The 21,785-nt window shown below is 40.9% G+C and overlaps 1 protein-coding gene across 8 annotated transcripts in view; it reads right to left on the bottom strand.

The window, feature by feature from the left end:
- Nup98 (nucleoporin 98 and 96 precursor) overlaps positions 1–21,785 on the bottom strand; it is a 90,519-nt gene that overhangs the window by 1,373 nt on the left and 67,361 nt on the right. For 6 of the 8 annotated variants that reach the window (XM_052761316.1, XM_052761314.1, XM_052761318.1 and 3 more), the window contains 12 exons: positions 21,107–21,289; positions 20,221–20,374; positions 17,703–18,132; positions 15,621–15,850; positions 12,386–12,652; positions 10,996–11,153; positions 9,134–9,277; positions 8,253–8,395; positions 4,610–4,831; positions 3,842–4,083; positions 3,273–3,427; positions 25–136 (listed from right to left, as the gene is read on the bottom strand). In XM_052761316.1, the coding sequence (XP_052617276.1) occupies positions 25–136; positions 3,273–3,427; positions 3,842–4,083; positions 4,610–4,831; positions 8,253–8,395; positions 9,134–9,277; positions 10,996–11,153; positions 12,386–12,652; positions 15,621–15,850; positions 17,703–18,132; positions 20,221–20,374; positions 21,107–21,289 (2,440 nt within the window). Of the gene's footprint in view, positions 1–24; positions 137–3,272; positions 3,428–3,841; positions 4,084–4,609; positions 4,832–8,252; positions 8,396–9,133; positions 9,278–10,995; positions 11,154–12,385; positions 12,653–15,620; positions 15,851–17,698; positions 18,133–20,220; positions 20,375–21,106; positions 21,290–21,785 lie in introns of those variants that run through there. The other 2 variants (XM_052761320.1, XM_052761321.1) reach the window with 1 other exon arrangement.

The following is a 21,785-nucleotide window of genomic DNA, read 5'->3' as shown; positions in this document are numbered from 1 at the left end:
AGCAAGTAGAGCCCACATGCTTACCTGACTGAGCCAGGCGGTCCTTGGCATTGTAACATGGAATCTGCTCTATCCGGTTGCACAGTGAAGTCACTTTGGTGTGTAAGTGCTCTAGTTCATAACCTGAGCAATCCACCTGCGGAGAAATAGACCAGTAAGGACAAAAGAAACTTCTACCTCAACCCTACCCACAGATTACACAAAATCCCAATGACACCTGATAGGAGGGAGGAGAAAAAACAAGAAGCTGGTGGCATACTACCACAGCATCTATTTGCTGAAGACAAGAGAAAGTATACTTAGCCTTGGGCTTGGGCAGGTCTTGGGATAATGATTCATAAACCACATGGTTTTAACACAGCACCAAAAAAACTTTAGGGCAAATGTGATTCAGAGACATTGTAAGAGGTGGTTTTCAAACCAGCATTTAATTTACATCTCTTTATTCATAGCCGCAGGGCGGTGGTGGCGCACGCCTTTAATCCCACCACTCAATCCCAGCACTCAGGAGGCAGAGCCAGGTGGATCTTTGTGAGTTCAAGGCCAGCCTGGTCTACAGAGCGAGATCTAGGACAGACACCAAAACTACACAGAGAAACCCTGTCTCAAAAACAAACAAAAAGTTCTTAGCCATTCCTAAAGCAGTGCAGGACCGACCTCAATCTATACACTCTCCAGATCCACCCCCTATGATTCCAATTATAGTCAATGCTGGCCTAATATGCCAATCTTCTGGTTCTCTGCCATGGGTTTTACTGTGGCTTGGGCCACCATTACTTCTCACCTCAAACAACTTACCACACTACTGTTGGCGTCACCTTCTACATCTAATTTGTGACCATTTTATAACCAATTGGTTTTTGAGATAGGGTCTTGATATGTAGCCCCAGCTGGCCTGGAACTCACTGTATATCCCAGGCTAGTCCCAAACTTTCTACTATCCTCCTATTTCAGCCACATTTTTAAAAAACAAAGCTGATTTACTTTTATCCATTACTTATATTCTTTATACTCTGCAGCAACAGCTTATCCCATTTACCTCAACCCTGACTCTCAGTTAACCTATCTTCTCACTGTGGACCACCCAAAGTCTCCAGCCACCTCCCTCCTTTTACAGGTTTATTCAAGATGCTTTCCAAGATGCATTTTCCATGGAATTTACTACTTATTCTGTGTTGGTGAATGGCTGGTATGGAAGCATGTGGAGGTCAAAGGACAACATGTGTGAATCCATTCTCTCCTTTTACCATGTCCGTTCTGGGGTTTGAACTCAGCCTGTCAAGCTTGGCTACAAGCACTTTATCTGCTGAGTTATCTGACTAGCTCTGAAACTCACTTTGAAGAAGGCTTGCAGAATTCACTGATTTATGTCTATATACACACTCTTACCCTCTGCCAGAACCTTATCACTGACTTTAAATAGTGGTAAACAAAATGAGGTCTTTGCTTTCATGAACTTTACAGACAAGAAAATATCAAGTAGTAATTAACCTTCAAGAATCATAAGCTGTGGGCATAAAGAAACTGGATGTCTATTTTAGAGTAGGGGCATCAGGAGAAGCATCCTTGGGGAGACTATATGTAAGCTGAGACCTTCCTAACAAGAGAAAGTCAAGCTTTCCAGGTAAAGCAAACAGCCATGTTTACACATGGAATAAAGAGGAAAACAGCAAGAGAGAACTGGGAAGGTTTAAACATTTATTTTTACTGTGAGTGTTCTGTCTACATGTATGAGGGAAGAAGAGGGCACTAGATTTCCTGGATTAACTGAAGTTAATAATGGTTGTGAACCATCATGTGGGTACTAGGACCTGAACCTCTGCAAGTGCAGCAACTGCTCTTACTGCAGAGCCCCAAATGGAGACTTTTAAGTGAAGACTGTTTCATTAGGTTGTGAATGTGGAGACTGAGCTGCACAGCACCACTGACTCCCTCAGACTACATCAGGCTCTCTCTTTTGTCCTGGCACAATGTCAGCAATCGTGATAAATCTTTTACTCTACGGTGATTTCTTTCTGCCTTACTTGTATACGTCTTCTCCCACTGAGTCAGTACTTTTAGTAAGGGAAAAACATACTGTTTACCTCCACAGCTCCCAAATCCATCACAGTACTCAGCATATTTGGGGTTCTTAATGACTAAGTTGCATCAATGAACTGATATCAACTAGAAAGGCTTCTTCAGTGATTCCTGAATTATGTCCATTATACGTCTGACCCAGTGTGAGGAATTAGAAGTGGATGAAAATAGGAACCCTTGTCAAAAGTTTAGTGTTAAGGTCCTCTGCCGAAGCCCTGTGCCTATTTTGTGTAACCTTCATGAAAACCCTGTTGGATACACTTTATAGTCTATGCCACTGTCCACTCCCTGCCACCCTCCCAGGGAGATAGAGTGGCTAATTAACTTAGTTCCTTAGTCAATGTGGGAAACCTAAATTGAATCTAATAGTTTGACCTGAGAAGCTTGAGCTATGAACTTCTGTTCAATGGTATGTAACCTCATTAACAGAAAAGATCTCCCCCCAAACTTCAAGAACATATAGATGTGAAAGAAAAAAATACAGTATGATCTGGCAGGTACAAAAAACATACCACAAGTTTTGGTAGCAAGGGAGAGTACAGCTCACACTTCCAGGGGAAAAGTAGAGCTAGCCAGTGAGATGGTGCCGCAGGTGTGTGCTGCAGGGCCTGATGACTTGAGTTTGCTTCATACTTCTACAACTTGTCCTTGCATCTCCACACCTGTGCTAGGGTGTGCAGCACACTTACTCTCTTCTCAACAAAAAAGGGCTATCCTGGGCTACACAGTGAGTTCCTGGCTGGCCTAGGTTATAGGGTAAGACTAGCTAAAACAAACAAGCAAACAAAAAAAAAAAAAAAAAAAAACCAAAAAATAAAAAACCCTAAGTCCCATCTTCAACACATATTTATCAATAAATTAAAAAAATTTTTGATCTAAAGTTCCACACTGGCCTCACACTTCTGATCCTTTTGCCTCCATTTCTCAATGCTGGGACTGTATGTGTGCCGCCATGTTTCCTTTTGTATTGTACAGCATGGCTTTTGTGGTTTTTTTTTTTTTTTTTTTTGAGAAAGGTGTCTCTACAGTCTGGCTATCCTGGAATTCACAGAGATCCACCTGCCTCTGTCTCCCGAGCGCTGGGGTTAAAGCCATGTACCACCACACACTGCTACAGTATGACTTCTTGAAATGGCTGGTTTTAAGTGCCGATGAAAAAGAAAACTAGACAATGGTTTAAGGAATTTAGGTACCTGCTGAATACGGTGGAGCATTTCAATTACTCGAATATAATCCAGGTAAACAAGCCCAGATGTTTCCCAGTCCTGAATTAGGCTGCTAAGCTCTGGAGGTGCCAGATCTTCTAAGAACCCTTTCAGGTAGTCATAGTTTTCGTTGATAATAGCATCTGAAGAAACAAAACATTGACTTCAGTGTATAAGGGTGTAGTTCCCAATGGTATAGAGGACCAGGCACAAATCTAAGGCAGGCAGGCTGGAGAAGCAGATGTTGTGGTGGCCAATAACTTCTGGCTGCAGGCCTCGGAGCAGCTGTCTCTGGTGGTGTTAACATTCCCACATGTAAGCAGAGAGCTTAGTGCACAGCAAGGACATCAGTGGCAGATAATAACTACAATAGTGCCATCTTTCCCTGTCCCATAGCCCCTTGCCCAGACCAAGCCTCCTCTGTAGCATTTTGGTAGAATATTGATCTAAGTCTGTTATGTCCTAAACTGACATCATCTCTGCCTCAGCCATCATGAAGGCTCAACAGGTTAGAAAAACATGGGATGATTCCAGGAGATGTAGGCCTTTGCACTCACCAGAAGCGAGGTGCCGGATAACAAGTTTGTGGCAGCGGTTCCAGTGGCCAGCTTTAAATAAATAGAGGGCCTCCAAGTGCTTATTGGATTCCATGTGTGCTCGAACTGCTTTGGCCTCATGAATCCACTCAGCAGGCACACAGAGCTTCTGCATAAGGAAAGCCTCCTTAGCCCAGGACTCAGGGGTCTCTGACAGCTGGCAGTGCCGGGTAAGCAGCTCACGAACAGCCTTCTCACGCAGGCTACGGGGAAGAAAGAAGCCAGAACATCACCCTGGGCACAGACAAGGCTAAGAGTGGGCCTTTGGACAGTCACTCAAATGGGTAATCTACATCTTTAGGTGACCACTTCAAACTTAAAAAGCAAAACATACCACAAAGTCATTCTTTTAAATTAAGACTTTTCTTAAAGTATTTATTTTATTGTTTTGAGTTATATGTGTACATGTGTGTTGGTATGTATGTGCATATGAATGTTGGTGCCCTTGGACATCAGAGGTGTTGGATCCCACAGAGCTAGAGTTATTATAGGCAGTGTGAGCTGCCTGACACAGATGCAGAGAATGAACTCAGACCCTATGGAAAAGGAGCAAGTGCTCTTAACTGCTGGGCCATCTCCCAGGCCGCAGGTCTTGAGATTTATCACATGGCTGTATCTAACAGGTGTTCTAAGCAGTAACGTGTTGAACAGAACCTGAAAAGACTGAATTCTGAGGTATCGTCTTAAGGTGCTAGACATATTCACTAGGTTCAAAGGCTTTTCACTCACCTTGAGTCCTCAATGTGTAGGAAGACAAAAATGGCCCACTCCCATAGCCCTTCACTTTCCAGTTGGCCAGCATAACTGGCCTGTAGCACACCCTCACATTGTTCAGACAGATGGGTATAGTTAAGAGCCCGCAGCACTTCCCAAAGGTGCCAGCTTAGGCGGTAGTCCAAAGGATCTGCAGTTACACTTTGAGGTTCCAAAAGCTGATTGAGATCGTAATGTCTGAGGAGAAGAAAGTATTCAGTTAGGATACTCAGCTAGCAGATCATCTGTACTGAAAAAAACTGTTCTGTGTCTCAGAAGACAATAAAAGAACCAGAGGGCAAAGAGTGAGAGGTCTTATCAGTAATACGAGACACCTCTCTCACAAGGGTGTGCCATCCAACAGGTTTGGTATCTGCTACTTTTTTTTTGGTTTTTCGAGACAGGGTTTCTCTGTGTAATTTTGGTGCCTGTCCTGGATCTCGCTCTGTAGACCAGGCTGACCTCGAACCCACAGAGATCCGCCTGCCTCTGCCTTCCGAGTGCTGGAATTAAAGGTGTGTGCCACCATCGCCTGGCTCTGCTAGGTGATTCCTAACCATGCTAAAAACCTCAGGCCTTTTCAGACTGTTCTGTTAACTGATGTCATTGAATGTTAGTTTTCAGTTGTCAGTTAACTGATCTTCATGAAGGTCATTTCTTCCTACAGCTTGTAATGTTCATAGCTGTGTGACAGAAACAAGGTCACACACTGTAAACCAGGCTGGCCTTGAACTCACAGAGATCTGCCTGCCTCTCCCTCCCAAGTACAGGAATTAAAGGCATGAACCACCATAGCCTGGCAATTTTGGTCATTGAGTTGAGTGATGGTTTTACTCTTTAACCATTAAAGCTTTTCTCTTTCATTCTGTGCAGGATAAGTAACAGGAATAAAACCCAGTGAAACCTGGTTCTTTAAAAGACCAATGAAATTGTAACTGCATAGACTAAGAGAAGACAAAAATTATCAGTGTCAGGAGTTTGTGACTATTATAGATTCTACAAATATTTTAAAAGGGTAAGAAAAAGCTATGAATAACTTTTTTTCTATTTTTTGAGATAGCCCTGTTTGTCCTGGAACTTGCTATGTAGACCAGGCTGGATGCAGAGATCTACCGCCGCTGTCTCCTGAGTGCCAGGGCTGTGAAAAACTTGATGTAAAAATTTTACTTCAGTAAAATAAACCCTCCAGAGCATAGAAATGATAGCAACTTGACTTGAGGATAAATAGAAAATGTCAAAAGTTCTATAACAATAAGCAAGTTATACAGTGTTAAAACTTTAGCAAACTGGGGGATGGGAGGCCTGGAGAGATGGCTCAGCAGTTAAGAGCACTGACTGCTCTTCCAGAGGTCCTGAGTTCAATTCCCAGCAACCACATGGTGGCTCACAACCATCTGTAATGAGATCTGGTGCCCTCTTCTGGCCTACAAGGATGCGTGCAGGCAGAACACTGTATACATTTAAAAAAACTTTAGCAAACTGGAACTTAAAAAATATAAAACTTTTGGACTTGTCAAGATAGCCCTGGGTTATGGCTCTTGCTTTCAAGTCTGCCAACTTGAGTTCAATCCCCAGGGCCCATATAGACAGAATGGACACCTTCTCCAGGTGTGCTCTAACTCACATATGCACAAATATGCACATGAATTACAAAGAAAATATCCATAACTCTAATTCTAGGTAATCTGACACCCTTTTCTGACCTTTAAGGGCACCAGACACTGGAGTGTTGCATTGATATACACAGCCAAAAACAGTTATACTCATAAAATACAATAATTAAATCTAGGCCAGGCATGGTGGAGCACACTTGTACTCCCAAGCACTCATGCATGAGGCAGAGGCAGAGGTGAGAAGATCTCTGTAGGTTCAAGGCCAGCCTCGTCTACATAGAGACCCTGTCTCAAAAGCAAACCAACTATCAAAAAACCAAAATCCAAAAAAGCCAAAAGACTTAAATAGATGTTAGCAAAAAATAGATAAATGATAAATTTTACTTATATACGTACTACAATTTCTTTTTTATAACTAACACTAGTATTCTGTATTTAAAGAAAGCATCCTGAAAAGCAGAAACAAGCTGTGACCTATTAGTTGTGAACAGAAAACCGAAAACTAAAAATCCTAGTTATTTCTAAGATAAAGTAAAAAGAAGTATCAAAATAATTTTAATCATTTAGATATAATAATTGCATGAGTTAATTTATTACTGCTAAATAAGCCATTCTCCATTTATTAAAAACATTTCATGGAGGCACATTACTATAATCCTAACTCATGGGAGACTAAAACAGGAGGAATTTGAGTGTTCAAGGCTAGCCTAGGCTACGCAGAATAAGTTCTAGGCCAGTCTGTTTAGAGACCCAGTCTCAAACTACCAAAATAAAGACAAATAAATAAATGAATGTATCAAAACAAACATATACAACACACAGAGAATATCACTACGTACTATACTAAGTCCTGGAGAGGACATGTAACAATTAGAGATTTATACATTACTAGTGAGAATGGAAAACAACAATCACTTTGCTTTAGATGGGTCTTGCTATGCCTGGTGGACTGAACTTATGGACTCCAGTGAAACTCTCACACCTCAGTGTCTCTAGTAGCTTGTTGTTCAAATCTTAGATGGTCTTTTAATAAAAAATCCAGATCCAGATATTAGGGTGAAAGCTGAAAGATCAGAGAAGTAGAACAGCCAGACACTAGTTCTGACCTCTACGAAATCCTCAGCCTAAAGAGAGTGATTTCCTGTTTCCTTATGCCTTATATACCTTTCTCTGCCCTGCCATGTTACTTCCTGGGATTAAAGACATGTGTGTTTCCCAAGCAAAGGCACGAGATCTCAAGTGCTAGGATTAAAGGTGTGTGCCACCACTGCCTGACCTTTATGTCTAATCTAGTGGCTGGCTCTGTCCTCTGATCCTCAGGCAAGTTTATTAGGGTACACAATATATCACCACAGTAGCTTGTGCCAAAGTTCTGGCTTATTACAGCTAGTGGGTGAATAAATATTCACAACACTTTATTCCTCACACCCAACCAACAACATCTAACTACTCACCAGCAAATCACTATGAAATTATGTAAAAATCTACAGAGTTAGAATAAAGATTCCCCCAAACCTCTGCTGTTCACATTAAAATTGATAAATCTCACCACCATGCTGAGTGGTAAGAAGCCAGGTACAAAAAGAGTACAGAATGACTTAAATATGTAAATTCCTGAAACATCAAAATTAACTTATAGTCGCCGGGTGGTAGTGGCGCACGCCTTTAATCCCAGCACTCGGGAGGCAGAGGCAGGCGGATCTTTGTGAGTTCGAGGCCAGCCTGGTCTACAGAACGAGAGATAGGAAAGGCGCAAAGCTGCACAGAGAAACCCTGTCTTGAAAAATCAAAAAAAAAAAAAACCTTATAGTCAACAACCCCCAATCATTGTATAGGACTTAGGATTAATTCCTAAATCACATTAGGGAATTTCTGGAGGTGACAGAAATGTTTCAATTGTGTTGGTAGTTATTCTGTGATGTCTATCCAACTGCATGCTTATTTGTATGCAAACTGTATCGCACCGAAATTAACTGACACAATTACCACGCCTGGTGCTGGTTTACCTGTCACTATAGAGTTTTAGGAGATGGAAGCAAACATCCTGAAGTGGTCTCCGTGTGTCCTTTTCTTCCTCTACCACACAGCCCAAACCCTCCAGGTATGAAGGAAGAGGGGAGCAGGCATACTTATCACCTTCTGAAGTATTCTGTAAAGGAAGAATTTGATATAGCAATACAAAGTTGTGAGTTTTATCAACTAGCATTGTCATGTCTCAATTATTCATGCATTAATTAATGAAACATGCATTAAGGATGCTGTAGTGCTTAAAAGAATCAAGGCTTTTAAACGTTTTTGATACACCTGTTTTCAACCTGGTAAAGACTTAAAAGGAGCTCAGTAGATTCCCTTACTTGTCCACTTGCCACAACTGTTTTTTCCCCTCAGTTTTGAGACAAGGCCTTTTTATGTCAGTGGTTCTCAACCTTCCTAATGCTGCGACCCTTTAATTATAATTCCTCATGTTGTAATGACCCCCAACCATAAAATTAATTTTGTTGCTACTTCGTAACTGTAATTTTGCTACTGTTATGAATCATAATATAAATATCTGTGTAATGTAAATAGCAACTTCAATGGAGTTGAAGAGACAAGGTAAAGGATGATGTTTTGACCTTGTTGTGTCTGTTTTGATTTTACAGTATTTTCAAAGAGGGCAGTCAGTAGTAAGTATTATATCATAAAATGTGATTCGATGGCTTTTTCTCTATATTCCTTTAAATTTTTTTTTTTTTCTTTTTTGAGACAGGGTCTTCACCACTAGCCACCTGCTTCTGCCTCCCAAGTGCTGGGATTAAAGTTGTCACACCCAGTTTGCAGGACTTCTCTGGAAAGACAAAACACACACCAACCAGAGTTCTCACCTGGCTCCTGTGAACACACATACCTGAAATGCTTCTTCATACATGCTGAGAGCCCTGGAAATGGAGGCTGTTGGTGGAAGCAAATACCAAAGATGGACAGCAAGTGCACGTTTCCAATCCAGCTGGGAGCACACATTGATTTGCTTCTGTTCTGAGAGTTGCCACACCTGCAGGAGACAAAAGCATCACCATGACAACTTTATGTTGCCTTGGTTATTACTGCCTGTCTACAAGCTGCTCCTTATGGTTTTTTTTTTTTGAGACAGGACCTCACTATGTATACCAGGCTGGCCTTGAACTAAGATCCTACTGCCTCTCCCTCGTGCTAGTATTAAAGGAGTGTGCTACAATACCCAATCTTAATGTAATGGTTTGAATATGAAATCTCCCCTCCCATAATTAACAAGACAGACATAAAGACACAGAATCAGATAATCAATGAGTAAGCAGCAAAAACTGGCTTAAAATAATTACTTCATTTTTGGTAAAATGAAGTGTGGTGGCTATTAAAAAGAATGATACTACATTACATGGAAAAATGTCCATACACAGTAAATTGAAGAAAAAAAAAAATTCAGAATCATTCTCTATAACTGACTTTGCTTGATATACACACATGCAAATATGAACCTATACATCAACACAGATGAATACAGATAATTATACAGTTTCCTACGTAAACATTCCTATGATATGGGATCCAGATTTCAACGTTAAATCTTTGTATTTACTTATTATTGTATGTAGGTGTGCATATGCGTGGCATGGCATGGTGTATGTGTTAGGTGAGAGTTTGTGAGAATCAGTTCTTCTCTCCTTCTACCACGGGGGTTCCCTGGACTGACTGAACTCAGGTTGTCAAGCTCGACAGCAAGTGCCTTTTTTCACCGGCTGTGTCATCTTGCCAGCTCCAATTTTAACATTTATATAATCAGGCCAGTGCCCAAAAAAAAAAAAAAAAGAAAATAACACCTCAGCCGGGTGGTGGTGGCGCACGCCTTTAATCCCAGCACTCGGGAGGCAGAGCCAGGCGGATCTCTGTGAGTTCGAGGCCAGCCTGGGCTACCAAGTGAGTTCCAGGAGAGGTGCAAAGCTATACAGAGAAACCCTGTCTCGAAAAACCAAAAAAAAAAAAAAAAGAAAATAATCAGGCCAGTGAGATGGCTGAGTGGGTAAAGCGTGGGAAACTGAGTTTGACTCCCAAGACATTGGCAAGTTATCCTTTGTTGTTCATGCATGTACCATGCCATATACACACACATGCTTGAGAGTGAGAACATACAAATAAACAAATGTAATAAGATTTTTCTAAAAATTATTTTTGAGACAGGGCCTTATGTAGTCCTGACTAAGTACTCACTAAGTAGCTCAGGTTGGTCTTGAAGCCATGGCAATCCTTTGGCCATGCCCTCTGTGTACTGAGATTAGAGGCGCACAATACAGCTAACATTAGATTTTTTTTTTTGTTTGTTTGGTTAATTGTGTGACATGGTTTTTTGTTTGTTTGTTTTTCTAGAAAAGGTTTCTCTGTGTAGCCCTAGCTATTCTGGAACTTGCTCTGTAGACCAGGTTTGCCTCAAACTCACAGAGATTCACTGATCTTTGCCTCTCAAGTGTAGGATTAAAGGCCTGCACCACCACTGCCCAGCCTGACATGATGTTGCGAGACAGGGTCTCTTTATGTAGCTCAAACTTTACTGGACTTCTCTAGACCAGGTTTGCCTTGAACTTGGTCTAGATCTCACAGCACTAGGACTAATGGTGTGAGCCATTGTGCTTGGCTGCCTGACATTTTAGTTTGAAAATATTTCTACCTAGAAATAAGACCAAACTGGCAGTTATATTAACAGTGTACAGTTTACAAGAAAAATTAATATGACATTACCGGTTTTCCAGCTAACAGGGCAAATATGCGCAACCTTTCATCCTGGATGAAGCAGTCAGCCTGGAGCTGATGCCAATCGGCTAACTGCATGGTGAGCAGCTCTCGGACTGACTGGCTACCCACCAACTGAGACAAAAGAAGAGCAAGGCGATGATCACCTGTAAGAGGAACACAAGTTTTCAAGTGAGGACTAAGGATTAACTGACCTGATGAAACACAGACCACTGTACTTCTTCCAGGCCTTCGGAGGAAAGACTTGGACATCAGTGGATGAAATAGTGAGTTATTACAAAAGATCTATGTATAAGATGTTCAGATTATTGTTTCTGGAAACGGGATGTAAAAAGAAAAAAGAATGTCAACAAAGGAGGCTTGAGGATGGCTCAGTGGTTATGAGGGTTTGCTGTAGCTGGGAGGTGGTGGCGGTGGGGGATACATGCCTTTAACCCCATCACTTAGGGAGGCAGAGACTGGTGGATCTCTGAATTCAAGGTCTGCCTAGTCTACAAAGTGAGTTTCAGGACAGCCAGAGTTGTTACACAGAAAAACTCTGTCTCGAACACCAACAAACAAAAAGGGGGGTTTGCTGTGCAATCATTTGGCCTCTAGCACCTATGTAAAAGTTGGGTGTCTCATGCACACCTATAAACCCAAGTCCAAGCGGGGCTGGAGACAGGAGGACTGCTGAGGCTTGCTAGCTTCCAGCCTAATTGAGAGAACGCTAGCTAGCCCCTATTTCAAGGTGAGACCTTGCCACAAAGAAATAAGTAGACAGTGATAGAAGATGACATCTATCATCAGCCTCTTCTGGCCTCCTCCTGTGTGTACAAATGTTCATTTGTTCATGTGTGTGCACACACACACACAAAAATAAAATGTCAAAGGAATATGCTAATGTTATATTAAAAGACTGCTAAGAAACAATTATAGCTATCTATGATATTTTAAATGAAAGAACAGAATGTACATCAGGAAATCTTTGACAGGCAAGGATAGTCACCTCTATATTACTGAGGACCACTAGGACACCAAGTCTGAACCATTTATATGTATGTTGTTCAGTATGCATGCATTTGTATATACTTTATGTATTATAAGGATAACCACTGAAAATGTTACGATGACTCTAAGTCTTAGAATTTGGGTGATTTTGTCCTATTTTTTTCTACTTATCTGAAGTTTCTGATTTACTACAAACGCATATAACAAAATCAACACAATTTTAATTAAATAAACAATATTTAAGTTTCCAGAGTTGTTTAAAAGAACAAGGCATGGTCTCTAGAGGAACCAACAATCTTCTTGGGATACAGTTAAAAGGCAAATTACAATTAAGGAGCAGGGATAGTGCAGAGGAAGTAGGTAGTGATGCAGAGGATCTCATCCCTACCTGACTGTTGTGCCAGAGAACAGGCCTCACTAATCCTACTGCCTGTGAGGTAGCTGAAGACAGCTTCTATGGGATTGTCTCTTCGGGTTAAGGAAACTTCCTCTTCAATCTGGGGTGCAGCAGTACGGGACAGCCATCGGGAAAAAGCTCTTCTTCGCTCCAGAACCTGAATGTATTCAGTGGGCTCATCCAGCTGGCTGTCAAGCTCCTTCAGGTGGCCCCATAGGGCTTCACATAATGTCCACGTCAGGCTCCAGTGCTTCACAACTAAGAAAGTACAAAAAGCAATGCTATCAGAGTCTGGAAATCACTCCTGAGAGCTCATCACTTATTGTGGTGCAAAACACATCAATTACCACCATAAGCACTCATTCAAGTTTGTGAGCTCACTACTCCCAAACTGGTCATCTCAACTTATAAGTGTTTTGTGTTCTGACAAAACTTGCCTGGAGATCAGAGGGTGGAGCTAGCCACTAGTTAACCACAGAGGCCAGGCAGTGGTGGCACACACCTTTAATCCCAGCACTTGGGGGGAGGAAGCAGGAAGATCAGGAGTTCAAGGCCACCCTTGGCTACAGATTAAATCAGTTTAAAACAGAAAACAGCAGGATGGTGGTAGCTCACACCTCCAATCCTAAGCACTTAGGATCCCAGCACATGGGAGGCTCACGCCTTTAATCCCAACACTAGGGAGGTGGAGACAGGATCTTGGCCCCATTCAGCCTGAGGATTTGTAGAGACAGGAGCAACGCCCCGCTCCATTTGGTCTGAGGTTTCGTACAGGTAGTCTCCAGTGGCTGGCTGCTCTGCTTCTCTGATCTTTCACCCTAACATCTGACTCCAGGTTTTAATTGTTAAGACTCATTAGGATTACACTTCATATAAGTTGCACAGGTACAGGGTATATTTGCTCACTCCATGTACCTGTGATACTTACATAACAAACAAAACATAATGGATGCTCCCTTAAATTCTTCTAGCCTAATTGTGGCTATTAACTGTGATAGTCAAGAAAAGATTTTCCAATTTGAAATTCTGCTACAAAACACTTTAAAAAATAATTTTATGTACATGGGTGTTTTGTACGTATGTGTGTCTGTGCACCATGTGTGCCTAGTGCCCACAGAAGCTCCCTTGGAACTGGAGCTATAGATGGTTGTGAGCCTCCATGTAGGTGCTGGCAATCATTCACCATCTGCACCTCACTTCCCCACAGCAGCAGCAGACTGCTTTAGTTGGTTTGCTAATATAGCAAATATAGCCACAGCTAGGGCTATTGTCCTGCAAGCTGACCGCCACACATTTGAGTGGCACATACATATACATGTAAAACACACACACACACACACACAGTAATGTTGGGCCTGGCATATGAGTCTTATTAAAGGTGCCAAAACAGCAGAGAAAGAAAGACAGCTGCTGAACAAGAAATGATAGCAAAACTGAATATTCAAGTGTAGGGGACTGAGGATAGATTCCTACTCCTCACTTTGAATCTCCCTCAACTCCAATGGACAAAGACCTTTATCTAAGACCCGAGACATTTATACTGTAACAGGAAAACACTGGTTAAACACTAAGATACAGGACCAGGCAGTGACTTCCTGCAGAAGACCTAATAAGCAGCAAGTATTAACAAAATGTACCAGAGCAAAGAGCTCCTGCATGGAGAAGAATCGATGGTCAAAAGACAGATTATGAAACGGGAGGAAATCCTTGCCAGCTGCTTGTCTAACAAGGGATTAGTATCCAGAATAAAAGATAACTAAAAAATAACTAGATAAATAAATCAAACAAATCAATAAATGATTAAACAAATGAACCAACACATTTCAAATGAAGTACAAATCTTTAGCCACCAGGGAAATGCAAATCAAGACTCCCTTGAGTTTCCATTTTACCCCAGTTGGAATGATCAACATTAACATCAAGAAAAAAGGAAAACCAGACCATTCAAAAAATGACAAATACTGGTTGACAGCATGTAGAGAAAAGGATCTTTCATGTGTTCTTGTTAGAAATGTAAATTAGTTCAGTCAATACAGCAACAAGTATGGAGGTTCCTGAAAAAATTAAAATGTAACTACAGTGTGATTTAGCCATATGACTTCTGACCCCAAAGAATGAAAGTCAACTCATAAAAGAGATGCCTGTACACCCACTGTGACTGCAGCATGATTTCAAACAGCCAGGTCAGGGAAATCAGTCTTGAATGCTAATAGAGGTATATGGATAGAGAAAGTGTGCTCTATATACATGGCGGAGGTTTACTGAGCAATAAGGAAGATTTAAACTAGGGCATCTGCAGGTAAATGCATGGTAACCAAAATTAAGCCAGACTCCAAACAAAACAAAATAAAATTGGAATTCCATGTTCTCTTTTATAAGTGGAATTTAGAAAAGAAGGAAGCTATAAAAAGAAAGAAAAGCCATGCTTAGTGGCACATGCCTTTAACCCGAGCACTTAGGAGTTAGAGGCAGGCAGGGGATATCTCTGAGTTAGAGGATAGCCTGGTCTATAGATTGAGTTCCAGGATAGCCAAGGCTACACAGGGCTACCTTGCCTCAAAAAACAAAAACAGACAGAAAGATATACCTGACAGTAAAAAGGGACTAATAGGGATACAGAAGGGCTATAGTAAAAGGGATAAGAGAGTGTGAATATAATCAAAGCATCTAAGATACACACATGCACAGTTAGCACATGTCAATAATAATGATAAAGGGCAAATAACAATTGCATATCTCCTGACACAATGATAATTATAAATCTAAACTTCTTATATATAACTTCAAACATTGTTACTAAATGTCTTTGTCATTTGTCAGTTAGAGGGTTTCCTTTCACTTACTTTCATGCCACCACCATTATTTTTTAAGTCAAACTAAAAGCTTTTAAGTCAATAACATTTTAGAGGGAAGAGCCCCTCCCCATAAAGATGATTTGCAAATCACATGGTTAAATATCTCGGTTTGAAACAGAAGGAATACAATTACAAAAATCCAAGGGATTTGACTAGCTATACTTCTTTGAGGAGTACTTATATATTAGAAGGCACAAGAATGATTACAAATGGTAACTCCTAATTTTTCTTCTTGTCCTAGGTGAGCTGCAGAAATGCGTACGCGGAGGAAATCACCTTATACCTGTAAAGAAACACGTCTCCTAGAAACATATGCTACTGCTAACCTGACTCCTTGGACATCAAAGGCTAGCAGCACGATGTATACTCACTCTGTACTTCTAGCAGATCTCTGGGTGACTCCTTAACCCAATCTGCGTAATCATGAATGACTGAGACCCCGGGGTTGGGGACAATAAGAGGACACAGCTCGTCTACATGCACAGTGCTATGTTTTAACTTGAGCTCCAGAGGCGTCTGGTATAACTGCAGATCTTCATCCAGCTTCCTTTGTCTCAAACCGAGTTTTTCCAAATGAACTTTGAATGGGGATTCAGATAGACTAGGAGAAACAAAAATGAGTCAGAAAATGAAGAAATGGCTGAAATTTCCCTACAACCAACCTTTGCTGACTTCCAACAGAATAAAAAGCATTTCACCGTAATGTTTGTTTTTTTGAGACAGGGTTTCATGTAGGCCAGGCTGGTCTTAAAGCATGTAAGCAAGGATCACATTGAATCTCTCAATTTCTTGCCTCCACTTCCCCAAGCGATGGGATTACAGCATGCAGGCATGGACCACCATCCTGGGTTTATGCTGTGCTGGGAATGAAACCATGGACCTTGAGCATACTATGCAAACACTCTACCAACAGAGCTACATTCAAGGCCCTCAGAAATGATTTTTTCAAGATTTATTTGTATGTAAGTATATATGTGTATGCTGTGGTCAGAGGCAGATGATGCCTGTAGAAGCCAGGAGTAGGTGTCAGATAACCTGCATTGAGAGTTACAGTGAAAGTTGCCCAATGTGGGTGCTGGGAACCAAACCTGGGCCCTCCGAAGAGTAGGAAATACTCTTGGCCACTCAGCCATCTTTCTAGCCTCAGCTTCTTAAAATTTTTTTGTTTTTTGTTTTTTGAGACAGGGTTTCTCTGTGTAGCTTTGTGCCTTTCCTGGATCTTACTCTGTTGCCCAGCCTGGCCTCGAACTCATAGAGATCCGCCTGGCTCTGCCTCCCGAGTGCTGGGATTAAAGGTGTGCACTACCACCGCCCGGCTTTCTTAAATCTTAAAAAGACTAATGAGATGGATTGAAATATTAAGAACTGTTTATATAAATAGGTCTAAACATGTATAAACTCTGTAAACAGTAATTCCTAATGACCAATACTGATGTTTATAAAATAATGCATAAATGATACAATGTAGAACAGACCAATGAACTGTAATGCAACAGCACAGCTCAAGGTACAACTGTGGATGGCAGTCAGTAGTTACTGGTTTCATCACTCATTTGTGACGACACTACAAAATTCAAAGGCCAAAGCTGTATGTGGAATATCTAGTTTGCAAATACACAAATGTCAAAAGTTATGAAGCCAAGCTTATAGATACTAAATACTTTTTGAGACAGGTCTCACATAGCCCTCGAACTTGGTATGTAGCGACTAGATTATAGGTGTATACCACCACACACGGCCAGATTCTAAAATTACTCCTTTGTTTCTGTTTTAAATTGAAGTTCTAGAGAATGAAGCCAGGGCATGCTAGGAAAGTGCTGTTCCACTATTCCACTGGGCTATATCCTAGCACTTGAGTTTCTAAGATAGGTTCTTCTTAGATTCTTGCTATACAGCTCAGGCTGTCCTCCAACTTGTGATCTCTTCTGTATGAGTGCTGGGATTACAGGTATGTGCCTCCAAGCCTAGAAATGCTCTACATTGAGATGAGCATGAAGTCAGTCTGACTGATACATTTTAAGATATTAACAATCTCCAAAATATTATAATACCATAATCTAGAGTCAATTACTAAATTTAAAATGGATTTTACTGTGAGGTTCAAGACACTGATGATTTTTATTTTTTCAAAAATAAGTAATCATATTCATTTAATCCATAGTAAATGTACACAATCTTGTTATGTATTATAAAAAATACCTAAGAAAATTGTATTTATTTTGTGTAAACTCAATACATTCTGTATGGTAAATACCAGAAGACTTAATTGCAGGGACTACATAGGAATATGTATGATACTGTGTGTACAAAATACATGAAATACTTATACTTGGGCTAAGAAATTTATATAGAACGATCGCAAAGCAGCATGCTGACCTTGGGTTTGTTGATAACAGAACAGCCCCCAATTTCAATGTTGTCATTCCCAAAAAGCATCAGGAAATATAACTCACGATTTAACAGCTACTGGATTGGGTAGGAATCCATAGTCCATCGAATCGGCAACCTGCTGACTTTCCAGTTCATGGGAACCATGTAGTTGTTCTCCACTGTTAGCAAGAATCCAGTTGGGGCCCCAACCAACCCGAAAGGAACGTCCCATGAATAGGGCCATGTCCATCAAAAGTTTCCCCTTGCCATATGTAACAGATTTTTCAAGAGGAACTAGGCCTGGTTGCCTGCGTATCCCCACTGTTTTCAGCTGAACCTCAGGAGCTGGGCTGGGCACTGTGAACACAGTGGCCAGTGGCAGAGGTACAGACCAGGGGGATGTGGATGGGACATTCATTAGAGATGATGTTCTAGGAGTGCGAGATTCTTGCACAGAGGCACTTGGTGAAAGAAAAGCTCCACTTGCAAATTTTGACTGCAGCAACCCACCAACTGAAACAAAGAAGAAAAGATTCTAAACAACAGTTTATTTCTTCAGTAACAACAAAGATCACTAAGGGTGAAGATATTCAGTCAGATTTTACAATCGTTACTACTTTTGTTTTGTTTTTTTCTGGAGACACAGTCATTATGCAGCTTATGTCCAAGAACTGACAAGGTAGATCAGGCTGGCCTCACCACCATACCTGGCTACAATATAGCTCTGGCTATTTTGGAACTCACTATGTAGACCAAGCTGTCCTTGAACTCAGAGATCCGATCGCCTCTGCCTCACTAGTGCTAGGATTAAAGTGTGCCACTGTAGCTGCATGTGGATGCCACGTGTCCAATCCCTCTGGAACCAGAGTTACAGGTGGTTGTGAGCTGCTTGTGTATGCTGGGAATCAAATCTGAGTCCCCTGTAAGAGCAGTACAAGCTCTCTACCACTGAGCCACTACTCCAGCCCATAATAATTACCTTTTCAGGCATGAAATCAAAGCAAGAACTTTAATGGTTTTATAAAGAAAAAACAGCCAGGTGTGGTGGTGCATGCCTTCAATGCCTGCAGAGGTGGGCATATCTCTGTGAGTTCAATGCCAGCCTGGTCTACAAAGCAAGTTCTGGGACAATTACAGCTGTTACACAGAGAAACCCTATCTTGAAAAACCAAAATAACAACAACAACAACAAAAAAAACAAAAACAACAAACAAAACAAAAAAAAAACCCCTTGAAGATTACAATGTTAATAACAGTATTAAAAATAAAAGATGTGTACACTTTGCTTTTCAGTAGCTTTAATCAGTAAGCATTATCATTACCACTCACATTTTAAAAGTGAGGAAACTGGGCTGGGAAGTGGTGGCACATCCCTTTAATCCCAGCACTCAAGAGGCAGAGGTACGTGATCTCTGAAAGTTCGAGACCAGCCTGGTCTACAGAGTTTCAGGACAGCCAGGGAAATTACACAGAGAAACCTTGTCTTGAAAAACCCAAAGGGTGAGGAAACTAGACTCAGCAAAGTAACTTTTCTTTTTCTTTTTTCTGTTTTTCGAGACAGGGTTTCTTTGTGTAGCTTTGGTTCCTGTCCTGGATCTCACTCTGTAGACCAGGCTGGCCTCAAACTCTCCTCAAACTCAAACTGGCTCTGCCTCCTGAGTGGTGGGATTAAAGGCGTGTGCCACTGCCTCCCGGCCAAAGTAACCTTTCTAATACACAAAGCTATCAGTAGCAAGACTGGATGAGAAGCCTGGGTAAAACTCAAGGGTCATATCCTTACTGAAAAACAAATGTGCAACAGAATTATTTTTAAAATGACAGATGCAACTGGAGATAATTATATACACTGAATTACATCAGTTCCAGATATACAAATGTTGCATGTTTTCTCTTATTTATAGGTCTTAGATGTTATAGATACCTCATATTATTTATGTACTGATGACAGGAAAGAAAAACTGTCGGGATCAAAGCTGACTAGTGAAAGCAGGGGACAGGTGCTTAAAAACTTGCCACTGTCTGCATTTTTTCTTTTTTTTGTTTTAAAACGTTATTTATCTTGTGTGTGCATGTAGGTGGCATGCATGTACCATGGTGAGCATATGGAGGTCTTTCCTTCCACCACATGAATTCCAGTGATCAAGCTCAGGACATCAGGCTTGGTGGCAAGCACTTTTACACGCTAAGCTACTTCACTGACTTATTTACATTTTTTAAAAAAAATTATTTAATGTGTATGTGTGAGTGCCTAAATGTATGTATATACACCATGTGTGTGCCTGTTGGCTAGGGAGCCCAGAAGAGGGTGTCAGATCCTTTGAAACCAGACACAGAGGGTTATAAGCCACCACGTAGGTTCTGAGAACTGAATTGGGGGTCCTCTCCAAGAACAAGTGCCCTTAACTGTTGAGCCATCTCTTCAGCTCCTTGAGTCTTGCTGTGTTACTCTGGTTAACCTCAAACTCATAGCAATCTCCCATGTCTATTGTTATTCATATGGCTTTTAGGGGTTGTGCTAGAGAAATCCATTCAGGTTAGAAGATGTGAGAAATAGGATCTAACTCAACAGTTTCTTGAAAAACAGCGTATTTTATACTGTACCTATTGAGCGGGATTTTGCTGAGTGGGAGGCTGAAATGGGGAGTCTAGGAGAACAGATTTCTTGAGCAGTATCTCCTTTGGAGGGGAAGTGACTGAAGCGTTGATCCATGGCATCTACATCTTCTTCATCAACAAGCAATGATGCTTTCATGATCTAAAAAAGTCAGTATCTATAGAATGACTATTTCCCACAAATTAAAGACCATAAAAGAAAAATGCGGTTTATATGAGCCAAACAAAACAAAAAAGCTGTTTCTTTAAAGCCTGTGTCCAGAACAAGTATAGCATTTTTGTGACTAACACACCACTACACTACATGTGCCCAAAGGACTGAAGTCATGCATTCTCTGCTTTGTATTTACCTGTTCCACCATGTCCTGGCACACAGTGGTTCCTATTATTTGCTGAATAAATGATTTTAAAGTCAAGCATAAGTCAAAAGCTAAACACATAAAAAAAAAAAAAAAAAGGCTGCAGCTAGAGGAAGAGAGAAATTCAGCACTCATTGACCATGTTTCTAAAGTGTCTACATCTGAAATCCCAACACTACACTGCAGACAAAGTTATGGTATTTAATAGAACTTAGTGTTGATAAGTTGATAAATTTGTCATCTAAAGTCAGAGGAGTAAAGTGACAAAACTTGGCTGAGAAACATATCTTTTGATTTTATGCAGTAAAAACAGAAATCACCTTCTCATCCTCAGTATAAAACTTCCTTACTGAATGGGAAAATGAGGCCTATGACATTGGCCTATTTCCTTTTCCAGGAGATATTTAACTCTCAATAGTCTTAAGTGAATAATCAAAGAAGAGATATGATGTTATACAAGAGATTAAATATTAAGTTTGGCTTTCTGCCATAGTAAGGATGTGCCAGAACTTCACCTGTAAGACATGTGGATTAATTCCCAGTGAAGATGCAATGTGTGTTGAAGCAGACACAGGCTCCTGATCTTCAGGCACACTCTCTTCTAACACAGAATCCAAAACTGGCTCCTGGGTGATATCTACCATGTCACTGTCCAGTTCCACAACCCTCCCTAACTGCTCCACTTCTGGGCTCTGGCTCTGCAGACAGCAAAAATAGAGAAGCAACATTAAAATAAGCCAAACAGATTCATGGTAGATCAGATAACTTTACTCATAGTATGATCTAGAAATATTCTGCATGTTCCAATAGATAAAAGCAGATTTGCTAAGAGGGATTTAACATTAATTGTCTCTGTAAGTATCTGGGACACAAATGGTTTATGGGCTATCCTTTTGGAATTATCATAAGGCAGGGCCTACGATCTAAGTCAACGCCCAAACAGTGGTCCTCAGAGGCAAAGATTATATTGTACCTCCCTTTGTTAGCAACCATAATTTCCTGATTTACAGAGTGTCACCTTGCCCTCCCAATGACTTGGAATTGGAGGTAATTGGGAAGAGAAAAGAGGCACAATTATTAAGCATAGGCACTCTCCCAAACTATACTTAGTCCACAAATAATTCCATTTTGTTAATTTTTTTTGTATTTAATGTGTTTGCTTGCTTGCATGTATGTACAAGGACCCTTGTGTGC

Source organism: Peromyscus californicus, unplaced genomic scaffold (genome assembly GCF_007827085.1).
Source record: "Peromyscus californicus insignis strain IS unplaced genomic scaffold, ASM782708v3 Scaffold_4__1_contigs__length_199733344, whole genome shotgun sequence".
In the NCBI taxonomy this organism is placed as follows: domain Eukaryota; kingdom Metazoa; phylum Chordata; class Mammalia; order Rodentia; family Cricetidae; genus Peromyscus; species Peromyscus californicus.
The sequence above is the reverse complement of the archived record's forward strand: the minus strand, read 5'-3'. Positions and strand labels throughout refer to the sequence as shown.